Source organism: Helicoverpa armigera, chromosome 5 (genome assembly GCF_030705265.1).
Source record: "Helicoverpa armigera isolate CAAS_96S chromosome 5, ASM3070526v1, whole genome shotgun sequence".
In the NCBI taxonomy this organism is placed as follows: Eukaryota; Metazoa; Arthropoda; class Insecta; order Lepidoptera; family Noctuidae; genus Helicoverpa; species Helicoverpa armigera.
The window spans coordinates 2159715-2178113 of NC_087124.1; the positions used below are offsets into that span (position 1 = coordinate 2159715).

General features: G+C 41.6%; 1 protein-coding gene across 1 annotated transcript; it reads right to left on the minus strand.

Moving 5' to 3' along the window:
• Positions 1 to 341: 341 nt before the first annotated feature.
• Positions 342 to 18381, minus strand: LOC110383085 (DNA topoisomerase 2-binding protein 1). The gene is made up of 25 exons (XM_064034613.1): positions 18135 to 18381; positions 17108 to 17259; positions 16652 to 16784; positions 16103 to 16210; positions 15521 to 15780; positions 14870 to 15045; positions 14427 to 14524; positions 14085 to 14198; positions 13244 to 13468; positions 12630 to 12819; positions 12106 to 12234; positions 11438 to 11622; positions 10072 to 10241; positions 8244 to 8443; positions 7107 to 7313; positions 6756 to 6872; positions 6392 to 6541; positions 5807 to 5961; positions 4848 to 4949; positions 4668 to 4718; positions 4218 to 4386; positions 3812 to 3951; positions 3291 to 3491; positions 2077 to 2300; positions 342 to 1043 (listed from the first exon to the last, which is right to left on the minus strand). The coding sequence occupies exons 1-25, from the start codon at positions 18222 to 18224 to the stop codon at positions 851 to 853; spliced, it is 3939 nt and encodes a 1312-aa protein (XP_063890683.1). The 5' UTR covers positions 18225 to 18381; the 3' UTR covers positions 342 to 850.
• Between the last annotated feature and the right edge of the window lie 18 nt (positions 18382 to 18399).

Here is an 18399-nt window from a genome sequence, read left to right on the forward strand (position 1 = left end):
TTTCATTAAAATTGGGTCTTAAGGGGTCTACACACCAAAGCCGCTGACGCCGGCGGCACAGCCCGGCGGCCCAACCCGCCGGCCTTATTTTGTACAATCATGCCGCCGGCTTGCGACCGCGCGGGCAAGCCGGCGGGGCAGCATGCCGACGGCATCCCTTTCCACACACTCAGTCAGTTGCCCGCCGACTTTCATAAAGTATTTGGCAATTACTAGAACACCACATCCCGCGGCTGTCGTGCCGCCGGCAAAGTCGATCGGCTTGGACATTCTGAAGCCGCCGGGTTAACCTGGCGGCACTAAGCCGCCGGGGCTGTGCCGCCGGGTCAGCGGCTTTGGTGTGTAGACCCCTTAACAGATTCTACATAATATGATGTGATATCGGCGGGAATTATTTAAACAATAGCATTAACAGTGTGATGGTATGTATTTTAGGCTCTATGTTTATACAATTTAGGTCTAAAATTGAACAAATACAATTCAAAATGTGTATTGGAATATTATTAACAAAATTGTGCAACAAACTTTAATGAATTCTATTCAATACTAACTACGCACTGCGTGCACAACTTCTAGACTCTATTTACATAACAATAACGTCTAAATTCAAAGAAACAAATCATTACCTTTTCATATAGGAAACGTGACCGGTAATGTGACATTTGTTCATATAGAAATTACGACTTTATATCTTTGCTATTACGATCGAAAGTCTGGTAAAATTGTTCTTGATACATCGTGCGTTTAGCTCAGATACTAAGGTCGAATATTCGATTAAGACATTAACTTTGAAGAATACAGCATTTTTATACACACCTGTTTTGGAAATTTCAACTCTAACTTCTTCGCTTTAAGGTCGATAGTCAGGTAAGCAGTGATCTTCAGGCTTCGGCGGCGGATCGTCAGTGAGGTAGGAACTCAATAACACGGGAGCACATACAGGTATTCGCTTGGAAATAAGCCAAGCACTGTCTCTGTCCGATAGCGGGTAGCGCTTTATGTCAGCAAAGCATACTGTTATGTCGTCATTTGTGTAAGGCGGTCTGAAAGAAGAAAAGAGTAGTTAGTTTAAAATTATGTATTTAAACTGTAGGTCCCGGCTGTCATTGAACATCCTTGACAGTCGTTACGGGTAGTCAGAAGCCAGTAAGTCTGACACCAGTCTAACCAAAGGGTATCGGGTTGCCCGGGTAACTGGGTTGAGGAGGTCAGGCAGGGCAGTCGCTCCTTGTAAAGCACTGGTACTCAGCTGAATTCGGTTAGACTGGAAGCCGATCCCAACATAGTTGGGAAAAAGGCTCGGAGGATGATGATGAGCTCCATGTCGTCTCCAACATGTCACGAACGAATTGGCCAGCTACTGTGACGGTGGTCGTCATCATCATCATCTCAGCCATAGGACGTCCACTGAACATAGGCCTCCCCCTTAGATCTCCACAGATACCTGTTGGAGGCGACTTGCATCCAGCGTCTTCCAGCGACCTTTATGAGATCGTCTGTCCACCTTGTTGGTGGACGTCCTACGCTGCGCTTGCTAGTGGGTAGTAGTCGTTTTTGTGACGGTGGTAGTGACTACTATAGTACGCGCCAAATAAACTTGCAATAAAGGTCATTCAACCGCCCTGCCGTCAGGGGCGCATCACCTGTTTGTTTGAGGACAGACAAAATGGCGGCATTTTGTAACAATGTCCTTCCGTCATTCCGAATTCGGAATGCGCTTGGGATAAACTACTCAATTTGTGTAGGTACTCCTACTCGGAAAGTTTTCTCTCGTTTTAGTTTTGTTATTGCTGTTATTTTGTTTTAGTGTTTTGTTAGTTTGTTGTTATTTTTAATGAGTTTAATTATCTGCCCATATTTAAAATAAAAACGACTGATCATAATTTTGACCAAAGGTTTGTAATCCTTTGTGACAAGATCGCCTCTTATCACGATACACTTGTATTGATCGTGTTAGCGACACTGCCCATACATTTTTTTCGTGTCGTTTTGTAATATTGGGATACATTAGTAGAAGGAAGTGAACAAACTTTATTGCACGCTTATTTGGCGCGTACTATAGCTACTAGTACTCACTCATCCCCCGGCGCGTCTCCCCCGCCGGCAGTGACGAGTCGTGCCAGCAGTCGTCGTCGTGGTGGCGGCACGTGCAGCAGCGCCACGACGCCGGCGAAGGGCCCGGGAGCCCCGCTCTCTCTGGCGCTGCGCCAGCGGTGTGCCGCCCGCGCGAGGCTGCGCTCCGCACCCGACAGGGGAGGGAGGCATGTCGCTAGGGGATTACCCCATTCGTATTCTTCTTCCTACAATATTAAAACAACGCTATAAGTTTAACTGATAGAAAGAAATATGTTTAGTCAATCTACACGATAAATCAACTATTAGGTAATAGGTAATCAATATTTTGAAAAGAACCAGAAATCAATCATCTTTCGAGCCTCTTTACCAACTATGTTGAGGTCGGCTTCCAGACTAACCGGATTATAGTACCAGAAAATAATGGTAAAATCCTAAAGTTCAAGAAAAGTTTTACAACATTATATCTTCATTGCACTCAGGATGTACTAAGTTCTAGACCATTCTATAGTTACTACTGACCGGTAGGAAGGTGCCAGCGGCTCTGCTCTTGGCGACGTACACGGGGTGTAGCACCCATCTGCCGGCCGCTATGGAGCCTAACATCTTCTCACTCAGGATCTAGCAATTTCTAGAACGTTCTATAGCTACTACAGACCGGTAGGAAGATGCCAGCGGCTCTGCTCTTGGCGACATACACGGGGTGTAGCACCCATCTGCCGGCCGCTATGGAGCCTAACATCTTCTCACTCAGGATCTAGCAATTTCTAGAACGTTCTATAGCTACTACAGACCGGTAGGAAGATGCCAGCGGCTCTGCTCTTGGCGACATACACGGGGTGTAGCACCCATCTGCCGGCCGCTATGGAGCCTAACATCTTCTCACTGCTCTCAAGATCTAGCAAGTTCTAGAACATTCTATAGCTACTACTGACCGGTAGGAAGGTGCCAGCGGCTCTGCTCTTGGCGACATACACGGGATGTAGCACCCATCTGCCGGCCGCTATGGAGCCTAACATCTTCTCACTGCTCTCAAGATCTAGCAAGTTCTAGAACATTCTATAGCTACTACTGACCGGTAGGAAGGTGCCAGCGGCTCTGCTCTTGGCGACATACACGGGATGTAGCACCCATCTGCCGGCCGCTATGGAGCCTAACATCTTCTCACTGCTCTCAAGATCTAGCAAGTTCTAGAACATTCTATAGCTACTACTGACCGGTAGGAAGGTGCCAGCGGCTCTGCTCTTGGCGACATACACGGGGTGTAGCACCCATCTGCCGGCCGCTATGGAGCCTAACATCTTCTCGCTTCGGCCCGGGGCGGCACATAGTAAGTGAGTGGCCTCAGGGTCTAATTCAGCACCTTCGCAAACTTCGCCGCCTAGGTGGGCTATCATGGAGATTATGTCGTCGCGATTCTGGAAACAAAAAATCAATATTGCAAAAGATATAGGGGACTGTTCCCAGCAATGGGACAGTAAAAGGTAACAAAAGAAGAAGATATTTAATAAGTTATTCAGGGCGTCTGTTATGCACGTTTGGCATATGTTATACACGGTCGAAATGGCGGAGCTCTAAGTGGATGAAGTCAACGAATAAGTTAGTAAGTTTTATAAAGAACAATGGGCAAGTAACCTGTTATAAATACATATTGATAGTTAAAAATACGAAATAAAATTTCAAAAATACATCATTTCATGTGCATAGTTCCTTCAATTCCAAGAAAAAATATACTCACATCAACATTAGAAGAGAGCATGAACCGCTTGATTTGCACGGAGGTCTCTTGTTCGACAGTTGTCGGTTGCTGCGCGGGCGTCGTGTCGTCCCAGCCCACTGTGTTGGGTTGCGATTCGGGAGCCGGTTCTGAATCTGGCGCTAGACATACATTGAGTCACTGTATTAAATATAAAAAAAAAACTTTTGTGTTCAGTTTCTGGGATTCGACAAAAGAGTATCTTGTTGGGAAATATTTGAGGAAGGTTCGCTAATGGGATAAAATACGGCTACGGCCCTTTCACCACTTCCTAGTGGGGACTGGGAAGAAGAAGTGGTGAAGAGTTTGGTCTTCACTACAACACACTTGTCATATTTTATGGAACTTACCATCTAAAATAAAAACACAGGTGATACGTAACACTTACGTGGTTCCGGCACAGCCGGCACCGAGTCTCTCTGGCGCCTGGCTCTCTGCGAGCTGAGGCGGCCCGTGAGCGCGGCGTTGAGTCGCTGCAGCTGCGCGTCCACGGCGGGCGGGATGCGCGGCGACGCCACGCCGCCACTGGCGGCACGCGGCGACATGCCGCCTGCACTCTGATACGTACGATTATTTGACTGATATTACATAGTTATATTTAATAAATAATGTTACTTGTGAGACGACGGCAGATAGAAGAGTATGGAAGGAGAAAACATGCTGCGCCAACCCCATATAAAATTAAGATAAGGGCAGGAGGATAATGATTATATTACATAGTTATATTTTTTCTTTGGTAAACAGCTGCCTTCATAGGTGAAAAAACTTGCTATCACGTACTATTTCTAAACCTGTAACATTATTTTTAGATATTTTACATAATATTGTAAGTATTTACCTGATCTGGCGTAATTTTGGCTATTTTTGCTGGTGGTGTCTCACATTGGTCCTGGAACAAAATATACATATCCAAACTAAGTATTTCAATGTTTAAACTTCGTTAACCATGGCTAATTTACTTCAAAATTCTTAAATAGCCCAACTTTCTCTTCTTAAATATAATAACAATAATGTTTACCTGTAATTGCAATTTCCTGGGAGCTACATTGTGTTCAGAGGGCGGCGTGGGCGCATCACCGTTGAATTGTGCGAGGAATCTGTTGCGGATTTCTGATAATGGCTAGAAAAATAAACATAGTTAAATATAGAACAATGATAAAACAATGTTAGAAGGTAACAATACGAACTTACTACATAACCCTTCGATTTGGTCTGCTATGCAAATAACAAGAATAAAATTAACTAACACTGTTATACACTAACATTAACACTGTTATATGTATATTGTCGAACAAGAAGTGATTTATAATTATCAGACTGGCGTCAAAATTGACATTTTCTTGGGAACGTAGTAAAAGTAAGACAAGGAGGAAACTTTTAACTACGTAATAAAAAAAATTGCAGTCTTCCTTATCATTAGAATACCATAACATCATCACTTCATTTTTTTATCATGTTATATGTTACCACCAGTGGAGGCTGGTGATATATGAAGTAATTTTTTTAAGAGGACGAATTGGAATTTTTGGCGCCAAGGATGTCAATTTTTCTCAGTAAATACAAAACGGATCAAAATACAACTTGGTTACCTGAAAGTTCATGATATAAACCTTATTTTGTTAGTTGTAGAAACATGATTAGGTAACTTTTATAACAGAGAAAAATATATCAAACATACCTCTTTTTAAAAAGAGATTCACATATTATGGGCAAACGGGACCGATTAAAGCCTCTTAACTTTTTTAGTAGTTGAGTATATACATACTCTTTAAAACAGTAGAAGGATTTTTTATCAAATTATCATTTCTAAATAATAAAATTACAAAACCATTTTGTCGCTTACGACTTTTAGTTATAAGCTAGCGCGCGTATTGTTATCCTCGCCCCGCTCAGACGCTCCGACCCCTTTTGGCGCCTTAGATGCGCGTGCCGGTTATGGAATTATTGTTGACCAATTCCTCGCCTTAATCCACTTACCGTATGTTTATCCTTAACAACGGGTTCAGGCTGCTTACTGGGCAGTCCGTCTACAAACTGCCACAGTCGCTTGCGAGCGTCGGGCGACATGCGGTCGGCGCCCGGGCGGAGTGACGCGCCGAACGCACTGTCCGGGGTTGACGGACGACGGTCAACTGTGTACGGGAATTTTATAGAGTTATGTATGTAGGAGTGAGGGTTTGATGGCTTTTTGGCAGTGTTAAATACTAGATACTTATACATAATAACCTAATATGCTCCATTCGAGTAAAAATAAAGAATCTTGCTACTTGTTGTTAATCTTGAATTTTTATATGGTAGTTTAAATGCATATGTCTGTAAATACGATGGTAAGTAGTTCATTTATATACCAAATATTTACTTTATGTATTAAGTCATATTAAGATTGTTCAACTTTACATTGGCAAATACCGGTTCAACCGTAAAATTACGTCTGGACGTATGAATGTTAATTTTCTTTCGCTACACGGAATAGTATGTAAGTATATAAAATGATTTTCGCCGCACAAAATATGTCCGCTAGTGTAGAAGCGCTCTGATATTAAATGAAGATGTGAAACTCACAAGGATCTACAGGAGTACGTATAGGGTCAGACGGCATTTCCCCGCGTCTCACAGCTTGTAACCGTCGCCTTGTAGTAGGACTGAGAGCGGCTAAGTTCGGCGTCGACAATGCATCCTCAAACTGAGGAGTTTTTACTGCACATTCCGCATCTGAAAGAAGACAACAACGTCAAGTCAAAGATATTTATTTCAAGTAGACATATTACAACAAAGCTTCCTCATTTTATTTGACGACAACGGTACCTAAACCTAGGTATAGTTTTTCTTTTTTTTAGTATTCAGGACATTTATTCATAAAACAGACTGAACAAAACAAGGAACTTAATTTCTGCAGAGTTTATGTTAATTTAAATATAAAACTTACCTTGCTTATCGCCTTCGTGATTGTCAACACGTTTGGGCGTTTCTTGCGAGTCGCCTCCCAGCAAACCTTGACGAGCCATTGCTATGTACCGGGATGCTGGCGACATTTCCTCCACATCTGAACAAAAAGATTACCATATAAGTAATACAAAGAAGTCATACGAGTATTTCATCAGAACAATGTGTTTTTTTTTTTAAGTTATTTATGTCACATGTAATTGGGACCATTTACCACTGATCATTTGACCATGCATTGCTAAGGGGGACTATGTATTTGAAACGGTATACGATTCTATTTTTTTGACTATAGAAATTATGTAAATTATAACATAAATCATATTGTCTTTCTTACCTTTAGCCTTGGGCGTCTGTTCCCGACTGGGCACAGACCCGCGCCGGGGTATAGCGGTGCCAGCCGGCGGTAACATCTCGTTCTCTTTGTCTTTGTCTGTAGTTGTGCTTGTCTGTTCGTCTGCTTGTACTTCGGGAGGCGGTTCGGGGGCTTGTACTTCCATCGGTTCTGGTTCCTCTTCGATTTGAGGTTGTGGTGAGGGTGGTGCTGAAACAATAATATCATGTTATTTTTATGGTGAAAGAACTTGTGGACCGACCGTACGTACCGAGAGGCTGTCACATCTTAATATGACGAGGGTCTCCATGTATCGAATAGCACGTAACATTTTTGGGTCCCGGCTACCATTTCAATATCGTTACAGAAGTCAGAAAGTCTAATAACCAATCATAGGAAGAGGATGCAGTTTAACTGGGTTGAGGAGTTCAGACTGGCAACTACCTGTACTCAGCTGCATCCGAATAGGAAAGTCCAGCAAATCACCTTAAGGCGACCTAACTAACCTTGAAAGGAACACATGATGGAAATTCACTTAAATTACACTTTTAAAGGATGAAACCTTCCTAAAATGCCATCATATCTTAATGAAACCTACCTTTAGTATCCCCAACAAGATGTCCCCTCTCACTGACCCGCCTGCCTTCCTCTGCGCAGTGCAGTAACCATGACGCCTGCACGGCGGGCAGACCCCACTTCAAGGCGCCGAGGTACTTGTCAATCGTACCCATTAGTTTGACTTCTAAACTTACAATAATCATTTTCGCTAACAAACCCCTAGTTCTTGTAGTTCAAAATCTTTCCTAAACTAACTCATCCTCCATAGTTCCATTGTCGTTTAGACACTGATGATAAGGTTGAACTTAAGAGGGTTGCATGATGGAAAGTCGCTTAAATGACGCTTTTAAGGGATGTAACCTCCCTAAAATGCTATCATCTATATATACAAAAATGAAACCCGCTTTCCGTTGGCACGACATAACATGAAAACGGCTTGACCGATTTGGCTGAAAATCAGAGGGGAGGGGGAGGTAAGGTAACTTAGACCCGGGAGAAGGTTTTAGGATAGTTTTTGTCACCATCCGGCTACGGGACGCGGGTGAAACCGCCGGCGAAAGCTAGTATCTTAATGAAACTTACCTTTAGTATCTCCAACAAGATGTCCCCTCTCGCTGACCCGCCTGCCTTCCTCCGCGCAGTGCAGTAACCAGGACGCCTGCACGGCCGGCAGACCCCACTTCAAGGCGCCGAGGTACTTGTCGCCGGTGGCCGTCGGACATATGAGGTGGGTGGATGCTAGAGCGTTCGCTGTGTTGCGTCGGCAGAAACGTAGTTGTGTGCTGTAAGAGAGGGATTTTAATTAGAAAGTCAATTTGGTATTCCATTATTTAAACGATTTGTATAAGGATGAATTTTTATTTAATAACAATTAATTATTTGTGTATTATGATTTACTGTACTATTTATTTGTATTACGACACGGATACAAAATTGGGTTCGATTGATTGATCAATCGATTTATTGTTTGTTCGATTGGTCTAATACTCTAACTAATCAATTAATTAGTTGATTCAATTATTATATACTGGAATGATTCTGATTTATCGATTTATTTACCGAATATTTGTCGACTAAATTATCGATAAATAATGGCCTAATTGATCAATTGACTAATCGAATTATTTCACTGTTTGTTTGTTTGTCTACACTCACGTAGCCCCCAGCAGTTTAGCCAGCTCGTCGAGGAAGGCTCGTTCAACTCCACTGTATGTGCTAAGGCTGGCCACCACGCCGGTCAGTGGCCCGGGAGCAGACAGAGGCACTGCTACCGGCCGGTGGTAGTATTGTATGGGGACCAGCTCTATTCATCGACTTATTTATCTTTTTAACGCGCTTATATTAGCTTCACTTGCAACTAACTATGTATGTAAGAAAATCTTGGGATTCTTAATTTGACCGACCCACTTCTAGGTCTCCGATTACGATGACAATACATGACTAGCTGAAAAACGTCATCATAAATCCAATATGGCGGTCTCTCCAAGATGGCTGATTGGCTATTTGAAATGCAACCCTATAATTTGATATAAAAAAATAATAGTTTAGAAAAGAATATATGTATCTCTATTTCTTATATAACTCACGTGGCTCCTAGTAGTTTGGCTAGCTCGTCGAGGAAGGCTCGTTCCACTGTATGTGCTCAGACTGGCCACCACGCCGGTCAGTGGCCCGGGGGCAGACAGAGGCACTGCTACCGGCCGGTGATAGTATAGTATGGGGACCAGCTCTATTTATCTACTTATTTATCTTTTTCACGCGCTTATATTAGCTTCACTTGTAACTATGTATATAAGAAAATCTTGGAATCTTAATTTGACCTACTTCCCGGTCTTCTGAGTTCTGATAACATTACATGACTAGCTAAGATACGTCATTATAAATCCAATATGGCGGCATCCCCAAGATGGCGGACTATTTGAAATGCAACCCTATGATTTAGGTTAAAAAAAGTTTAAGAAAGAATCTCTATTTCTTGTATCACTCACGTGGCTCCTAGTAGTTTGGCCAGCTCGTCGAGGAAGGCTCGTTCGACTCCACTGTATGTGCTGAGACTGGCCACCACGCCGGTCAGTGGCCCGGGGGCAGACACAGGCACTGCCACCGGCCGGTGGTAGTATTGTATGGGAACTAGCTCTATTTATATACTTATTTATCTTTTCAACACGCTTATTAGCTTCACTTGTAACTAACTATGTATGTAAGAAAATCTTGGAATCTTAATTTGACCGACCCACTTCTAGGTCTTCGATTACAATGACAATACATGACTAGCTAAAACACGTCATCATAAATCCAATATGGCGGCCTCCCCAAGATGGCGGATTGGCTATATGAAATTCAACCCTATAATTTGATATCAAAAAAATAGTTTAAGAAATAATATATCTCTATTTCTTGTATCACTCACGTGGCTCCTAGTAGCTTGGCTAGCTCGTCGAGGAAGGCTCGTTCAACTCCACTGTATGTGCTAAGACTGGCCACCACGCCGGTCAGTGGCCCGGGGGCAGACAGAGGCACTGCCACCGGCCGGTGGTAGTATTGTATGGGGACCAGCTCTTGTTGGGACAGACAGTCTTTCTGGAAGAGAATATTTGGTGTGTTAATAATTAAAAACTTTGACAGTGGCGTTTGTTATTGGTGGGACATGTTTACATGGAGCTGCCTATCTGATCTCATCAACCCGGTTCAACCCGATGCCCCTTAGTAGAACTGGTTGTCGGACTTTCTGGCTGCTACCGACTGCCAAAGATGTTCAAATAATAGCCCAGACCCAAAAAAAACTGACGTGTCTTCTTCCGAAATATGGAGGAATTCATCATGAACATATGGTCAAAAATCCACAAACGTAACGCGCCAAGCGTTGCTTAGTCGTCGCAAGTCCTCATTAGTGCAACTTGGACAATGTTGAATGGCTTTGCAGAATAGTACTTCTGACATTTAAAAGAGATTTTTCTTCAATACAACCGACTCTTACCTTACAAAAAAAAATCCCAAATACTCCACTTACCACCCAAAACACAGTGACAGGTTCGGCCTCCTTATTGCACAGCTCCTTGACGTCCATATCTAGCAGCACCAGCACATGTGTCCCGCCCGCGCCGGCTGCGGCTAGTGTCCCGCCCGCGGCCGACACTTCCGCTCCTATCTCACATATTGCGTCATCTATACCTTGCACAAAACCTTCCCAAACACTACTTACCACCCAAAACACAGTGACAGGTTCGGCCTCCTTATTGCTCAGCTCCTTGACGTCCATATCTAGCGGCACCAGCACATGTGTCCCGCCCGCGCCGGCGGCTGCAAGTGTCCCGCCCGCGGCCGACACTTCCGCTCCTATCTCACATATTGCGTCGTCTGGACCTTGGACAAAATATCCTACTTACCACCCAAAACACAGTGACAGGCTCGGCCTCCTTATTGCTCAGCTCCTTGACGTCCATATCTAGCGGCACCAGCACATGTGTCCCGCCCGCGCCGGCTGCGGCTAGTGTCCCGCCCGCGGCCGACACTTCCGCTCCTATCTCGCATATTGCGTCGTCGTCTAGACCTTGGACATAACCTTCAGAAACTCTACTCACCACCCAAAACACAGTGACAGGCTCGGCCTCCTTACTGCACAGCTCCTTCACGTCCATATCTAGCGGCACCAGCACATGTGTCCCGCCCGCGCCGGCTGCGGCTAGTGTCCCGCCCGCGGCCGACACTTCCGCTCCTATCTCGCATATTGCGTCGTCGTCTAGACCTTGGACATAACCTTCAGAAACTCTACTCACCACCCAAAACACAGTGACAGGCTCGGCCTCCTTACTGCACAGCTCCTTCACGTCCATATCTAGCGGCACCAGCACATGTGTCCCGCCCGCGCCGGCTGCGGCTAGCGTCCCGCCCGCGGCTGATACTTCCGCTCCTATCTCGCATATTGCGTCGTCGTCTAGACCTTGGACTTCCATTTTGATGCCTGGGGAATTTAGAAAAGGCGATTTTTATGATAGTTACTGGTTAAAATGGGTCAAAAATGAGGGAAACCACAATATTCTAGTTTTGACGTATGTAGTAAAACCATAACCATAAAGGATAATTCACGCTACATCGTTCCGCAACCGGGACCGGCCATTACGTAAACATTATATAGTATACATTTTGTATGAAGTAATTTATGTCTGACCGTGGCTCAGCCGGCACGGTCCCACACCCCGCCGGGGCACGGTCCTTTTTGGTATCAGCTAGTACAAACAACTGTATTTTACCTCGAAAACTAACATCTGTCAACTGCACATAACATTCGGTAGGTACCATACCAATATACATTTCTTTTGTATTACTCACTGATTCTTCAGATTTCGATACGATAGCCACATACCAAATCTATCCCAACACACTCCACATAACTTTAGGACCTAATACCAACACAATAAGGTCTAAAATCCAACATAAATCTAACCTCTAAATATCTGTTCGATCTCTTCAGTGGGGTCTTCGGCTGCGTCCTCAGTGATGTCAGGATGTTCACGTGTTGTTGCGTTGGGAACTGGTTCCGGAGTTCTCTCTTTCTCTGGTTCAGGCATGTGTTCTGAATAAATGAGAAATATGGTAGGTAGAAAAATATGGGAAATCGAACGCATTTCTATTCTAAAGAATTGTAAATGAGATATATTATTCAGGAACCACAATAAAATAATAATAAGTTTACTATTTTTAACACTCCTATGTCCTCCTACGTTTACTAGATGAAGTTTTTTAAACAACATCTTTTGACACTCAGTATAGAAGTACTATACTGTAGCCCTCGTTACCAACTACCAACGGCTTCGCATATGCACAAAAAATATACCAAAAACTTTATCATGATTCCCTCTATCTACTGATGTAGAACTTGTGTAAATCCATTCTGTAGTTTATCGGTTTATCGCGGATATAAGCACATACTTTTTTCTTAGTAATTTTTATAGGTAAAAAAATACTTACGACTCAAATAATGGTTAACCAGTTCATCTTGTGGTTCCTGTGGTTCTTTCACTTCAGGTGTCGGCGCCGGCAAGTCGAGCGGTCCGCGGCGCAGTAGCGCTAGGTTGCGCTTGCTCATAGGAGATGCGGGTTCGAGTCTGGCTTTACGGGCTGATTTAGCTGGGGTCGATGGCTTTGTGTCTATAAGGAACTGAGGAAAAGAAGTAATTTTGGTCAATAAGATCATTAGGTATATGTGCCAATTTCTTTGTTATTTCAAGTTTTCAGACACATATGTATAACAGCGAATAAAATTCTTTACCTATTGTAGAATATGAATTTAACATTAGTTGGGCATAGCTATTCTTGCCTCTAAGCTTTTCAATAATAACGATCGTTAGCGCTTTAACGCAGTGTTACCGATATTTTTTATAATACCTTTCGCTAGCGTGGCGTTATCGCTAACCATTACAGATTTTAAAAATTCTTTCACCATCAGAAAGCTACATTGTCTGTGAGTAACATAGGCTATATTTTATACCGGTACGGGTAGCAATTTCGATGGGTGTCAAACCATGAGAAAACCGCTAGTTATTTTGTAATAATTACTATTAATAACACCCATAAAATATTACTTGTGCTTCATCCAACGCCCTCCCAGCCTCCACACTGCTCAGCAACCACAGCGGCGACAGCACGGGCACGGCGGGCAGCTCCCTCGCCGCCTGCGCCGCCGCGCCGCCCGCCGCCACGGCGTGCGTCACGCGCGGGTGCGCCAAGTCATAGCGGACACCGCCGCACTTTGACACGCAGGCTGCGGCGCGGTCGCGGGCTGTACCGTCGAGGCCGGAGACCCAGATCTGTAGAAAAAATATAATTAACGTGCTGATCCCGCGAAGTTCGTATCATTGAAATCTTTCCTGAACCTCTACAAAAAATAAGCTAAATCGGTCCAGAAATTCTCAAGTTTTAGTGAGACTAACGAACAGTAATTAATTTTTATACATAAGATTACATAACATAAGATTAACATAAGATTATTTTTAGGTAATCAATCATTGACCAAGTGAACTTAAAATATTATTTTGACTTTTTTACCAAGCATCTTATTTTAGCTATGTTTCTGTAACTTTCAAAAATAAATAACGAAGCAGTTTATCTATTTTATTCTATAGATAACATATTAAAGAATTACCGTCTTACCACAAAAACTTTTAAACGTCAGTTTAAGACTTGTCTAAAAAAATGACAAAATATGACGTTGACATATGGTTCATTTTGCAGCCACAATTTTTTTAGAGTAGTCTAAAACAGACGTTTAAGTTTTTGTAGTAAGGCCATTTATGTCTGTAACTGTCAGAAGAATTATTCAATTCCTCAAAATATTTAGTAACCAAACCAAATCGCAACACAGCAATAACAAATTAACTCAATAACTATTCACAAAAAAACGGTTGAATAAAAATATATACTTACACAAAATCCATCAAATATAGGTCCAGCTTTCTTGATGAGACTCATATCGAAGTTTTCAAACGCCGTCAATATTTCCTTGTCAATAGAAACATCATTCTTCTTCTCTTGTGTTAACTGAAAATTCAAAATTTTTAAATCCTCTCTACTATGCATTACACTGAAAACCAAAGTATTTTGAGTTACCCGATTTTAATAAATCACTTTTAAATTATAACTTGTAAGATGACGGCAGATAGAAGAGTACGGAACTAGAAAACATACTGTGCCGATGCCAAATAAAATTGCGATAAAGGCAAGAGGATGATGATGAGCTTAATGAATTATATTAAAATGATAGCTTACCCTAATTTTACCGGACATCATTGTAGTTTCAGCAGATCTCGTTTCATCTACGAAATTGCTCGGCGGTCTCAAGTTTGTTATCCGGGAGAAGTTTAAACCTGAAACAATATTAAATTAACTACATTATTGCTTGAAGCTCCCTTCGCAACTTGAGGGAACTACTTAATCACTTAATTGGTTCAGTAGTTTTGGCGTTAAGGCGCAATTAGATAGACAGAGTTACTTTCTTATTAACCACGTAACGACTGCCAAAGATGTGCACAGTTTATTGTGGGTACTTTCCAGAATATGGAGAGCCTTGTTATGATTAGATTAATTAGGGCACTCATCCACATTTCGAGAGGGCCGAGCGTTACTTAGCATTAACATCGTATCCCGAGCTACTCTAAGGCGGCTTTATATTGTATCATCTGCCTAGCCCAACAATACTGTATATAACTCACTCATATCAGGCAGTCGTGAAGAACAGAGCGGCGAGGACGTGGAGGCGCCGGCCACTGTGAACTTGTGCAGCGGCAGCGCCACGCCCGCCGTCGCTGACTGCTTCACCCACGACGGTAGTACCACCGCCTTGCCGTACTCTAAGGCGGCTTTGTACTTCTCGCTGCCTATGCCTTCTCTGAAAAAGAAGTCAATTCATTTAAATATGATTTTTAAAAAACTGACAGCTAGCATGGATCCTAAGGGTCCGCCCACATCTGGCGAGTACGCAGCTCGGGAGCCCTTTGCGAGCTGAGCGGGTACGTTTTTGTTCGACCCTTGCATGAGTTTATTCGAAGCTCGCGAGCTGCGCGTTCGAGGCACATTCGCCAGATTTGGACGCACCCTAAGGTTTAGCAATCAATGCCTGTACAGTACAACACAGATTTTAACGATTTTCACATAAATCATAAAAAACACATATGCAGCTGTCTTCAAATTACACTACCGCTCTGAAGTTGAATACAACTCACTGCAAAACCTATTACTAGGTAACTATTACTTGAATTAACAACAAAACATAAATATGTAATATCAATATTGCATACAGTTTAATTAAGAACGTCAAAATTATTTAACACGAACTGCTGTACAAACAACAGAAAAATACTAACTTGGTCAACACAACAATATCAGTAGTTTCACTCTGGAAGGCTCCAGAGAACGTTCCACCATGTTCATTCACCAGCTTCATGATCAACTGTTTATCCTTCTTCGTAATTCCTGATGTTGTCACTTGTAGGTTCATGAAAGGAGGCAACTTATGTACTAAGAAGTCAGGAGATGAACCACTGACGTTGAGACGTAGGGAAGTCTCCCAAACTGCTTCTATCCATGTCATTGCCATTACTGGTATACCTTTTTCTACTGATTTCTGGAATTAAGTAAGTATGGTGTATTGTTGGGAAACTATAGGTAGAAGATTATAGGAATACTGAATATTTTACATGTTGTCATGAAGAGTTCCTCCCCATTGGAAGGCACGTTAAGTTGGTGAAAGCAATATAGGTGGGGATTTCAGCTCAGATTAATTAAATTATTGAACATTAACATACAATCTAGAGCTGGTTCTTTGCAAGTCGCATAAATTATTTCATCAAACTGGCCATTAAGAAACAAGCTGTTTTTTTTTGGCTTTTCTGGCTATTTTATGGCTTTGGTGTAGAGCTATAGAAAATGGAATAAATAAAACTTACAACATATTTATCAGAGAGCACAGTATCTGATACTAAGTGTGTTGTGTCATCTGTGAGAACTGAGCTGTATATGCCGCCCATCCAGTGCACTTTCTTCTTTATTTCCTCCTAGAAGCACAATAAGCAATCACACTAACATTATAAAAGCAAAAGTTTGTGATGTTTGTTAATTTTAATGAAACATGGCAGTAACCTAGATTATATTCAAGTATATAGACCTTTTGTTTTCAAAAATCATCAAATGACCCCTCCCGCTGTGGGTTAGCAGCTGTGAGGGAGTTTCAGACTCTTACTGACTAAAAACCGTCGTGTTCCGTCGTAGGCCTTTTATGTACCAGGGCCGCGGTAACTCTTTCGAACAATCCCGCAGCCCCGGCAGATAACATATAGACCTCATTTTAAACAAATGCGGGAATTCATTCTTGCTATACATGGGTAAAATTGAAGAGAATACTGAGCAGCTGGTATGAATATAAATAGGACTATTCAACTTAAAATGGTGAAATAGAATTCAAAACACATTCTACACTTTATATCTACTATGCATACCTTCTGCGATTTTGATAGACCACTTGCAGTGACTACCAACCCTCTCATGGCTATTGTGAACACAGGCTCAGGACCTGATGGTATAGGTGTTCCTTCTGTTAAACAGCATGATAAGCAGCGTGGACCAACTAATCTGAGAAAAGAGTAATTGAATGTGATTGTTTAATAAACTCTACATTCCTTGTCTACATATGATCATTAAATAAAGATTCTAGACTAAACATTATCTAGAATATCGTTGTTATTCAAATTGTTAAGCTATGAATACTGTCACACAGAAAATTATATCGAAAAACATGGAACAAATATAGCTTGTCTTGGGTGGAATGCCACTGAAACTGAGCAGCATGTACATTTTTAAATAAAGGACTACAACTAAATTACCTGCATTTGTTTAAAAAATTATCAACCAATCTAATTTTTATAGATTAAAGTAATATTTTGTCTGATACTTACAAACACTTAGTAGCCTGTAGCCTCTCATATAGCGTTCCTTCAAACTCAGTCAACACAAATACATCCCGTTTAGTGAGGCCATCAAACTTGGTCCACTTGCTCTCATGCACCCATCTTGCTTGCAAACCACCGCCACAGTGCTGTTCACATGTCTGGAAGAAGGATTTAATGTATATCATTAAAGTTATATAATATTTGCTGAATATAACTTTTTTATTTCTTTGTTTGTGGTTAAGTCTATCTTCCAAGTCAAGTTCTTTGAGGCTCCAAATAGTAGGTTGATTATAAGAAGTTATTCCCATAGAGAAGAACCAGCAGGTAGCTACGGATTATGCTCAGTTGTTATGACCGAGTAACTTTGTTTGTTTTAAATCATAGTTTTTTTTTGTCCTATGAATAAACTATCACAGCTACCTAAATTTTTTAAGACTGATACTGTAGTTTCAAGTTTTTATGACTTTAGTCATAGTCATGGTTGTACACAGCAACAATTTTTTGTGTACTTAAAATTACACAGTGTGATTTGGGTAATTTGTTTGGGTTTTTTGTGATGTACTTGTAAACATGTTCAGACATGTTTTATGAGGGCAGTGACATGCAGTTTTAGACGGTTATTTACTTACTAATTTGTTCCCTAATTAGTATTGTATGTAATAAGACTTGAATGTTAGATAGACTATGTTAAGTGTGTTCTTTAAGTAGGTATGGTAGATTATTATAGGAACATTTGTATATAATAATATGAATAAAAAATGAAAAGATTCAAGTGAACAAGTCACTCCTTCAATTTCCCTTGGATATCCACCGACCAAGTTCAGTTAGTTTTATATTACATTCTATTCAAGGTTTTTTTTCAATATACTTGATAAATTTCATTGCCATAGATCTAATTTTATCAAAATAGTGAAGTATCATCAGGGTCACTCAATTGATAAAATTCATACAGGGATGCAGCACTAAGACCTATATAATAATTAGTTGTGTTTTATGTTTACAAAATATTCGAATAGGATAGTTTTTTACTTACAACAAAAGCCAATTGCATTTCTTCGGAGCAGTCATTTTCAGATCGGCAATGCTCCGGTATAATGAAAGTTACACTGATATCCTCATTCATTTTGTTGCGATTGTTCTACCAACAGTCATACACACTAGATGTTTATCGTTTATACGTTAATCTCATACATTCCCTACTTAAATAAAATAAAGGTAATCAATTTTAACCTCAACGTGATTTGTTTACAAATTCAAAGAGAAAAAATAAAATGGTTTGACAGATCATGACAGTTGAA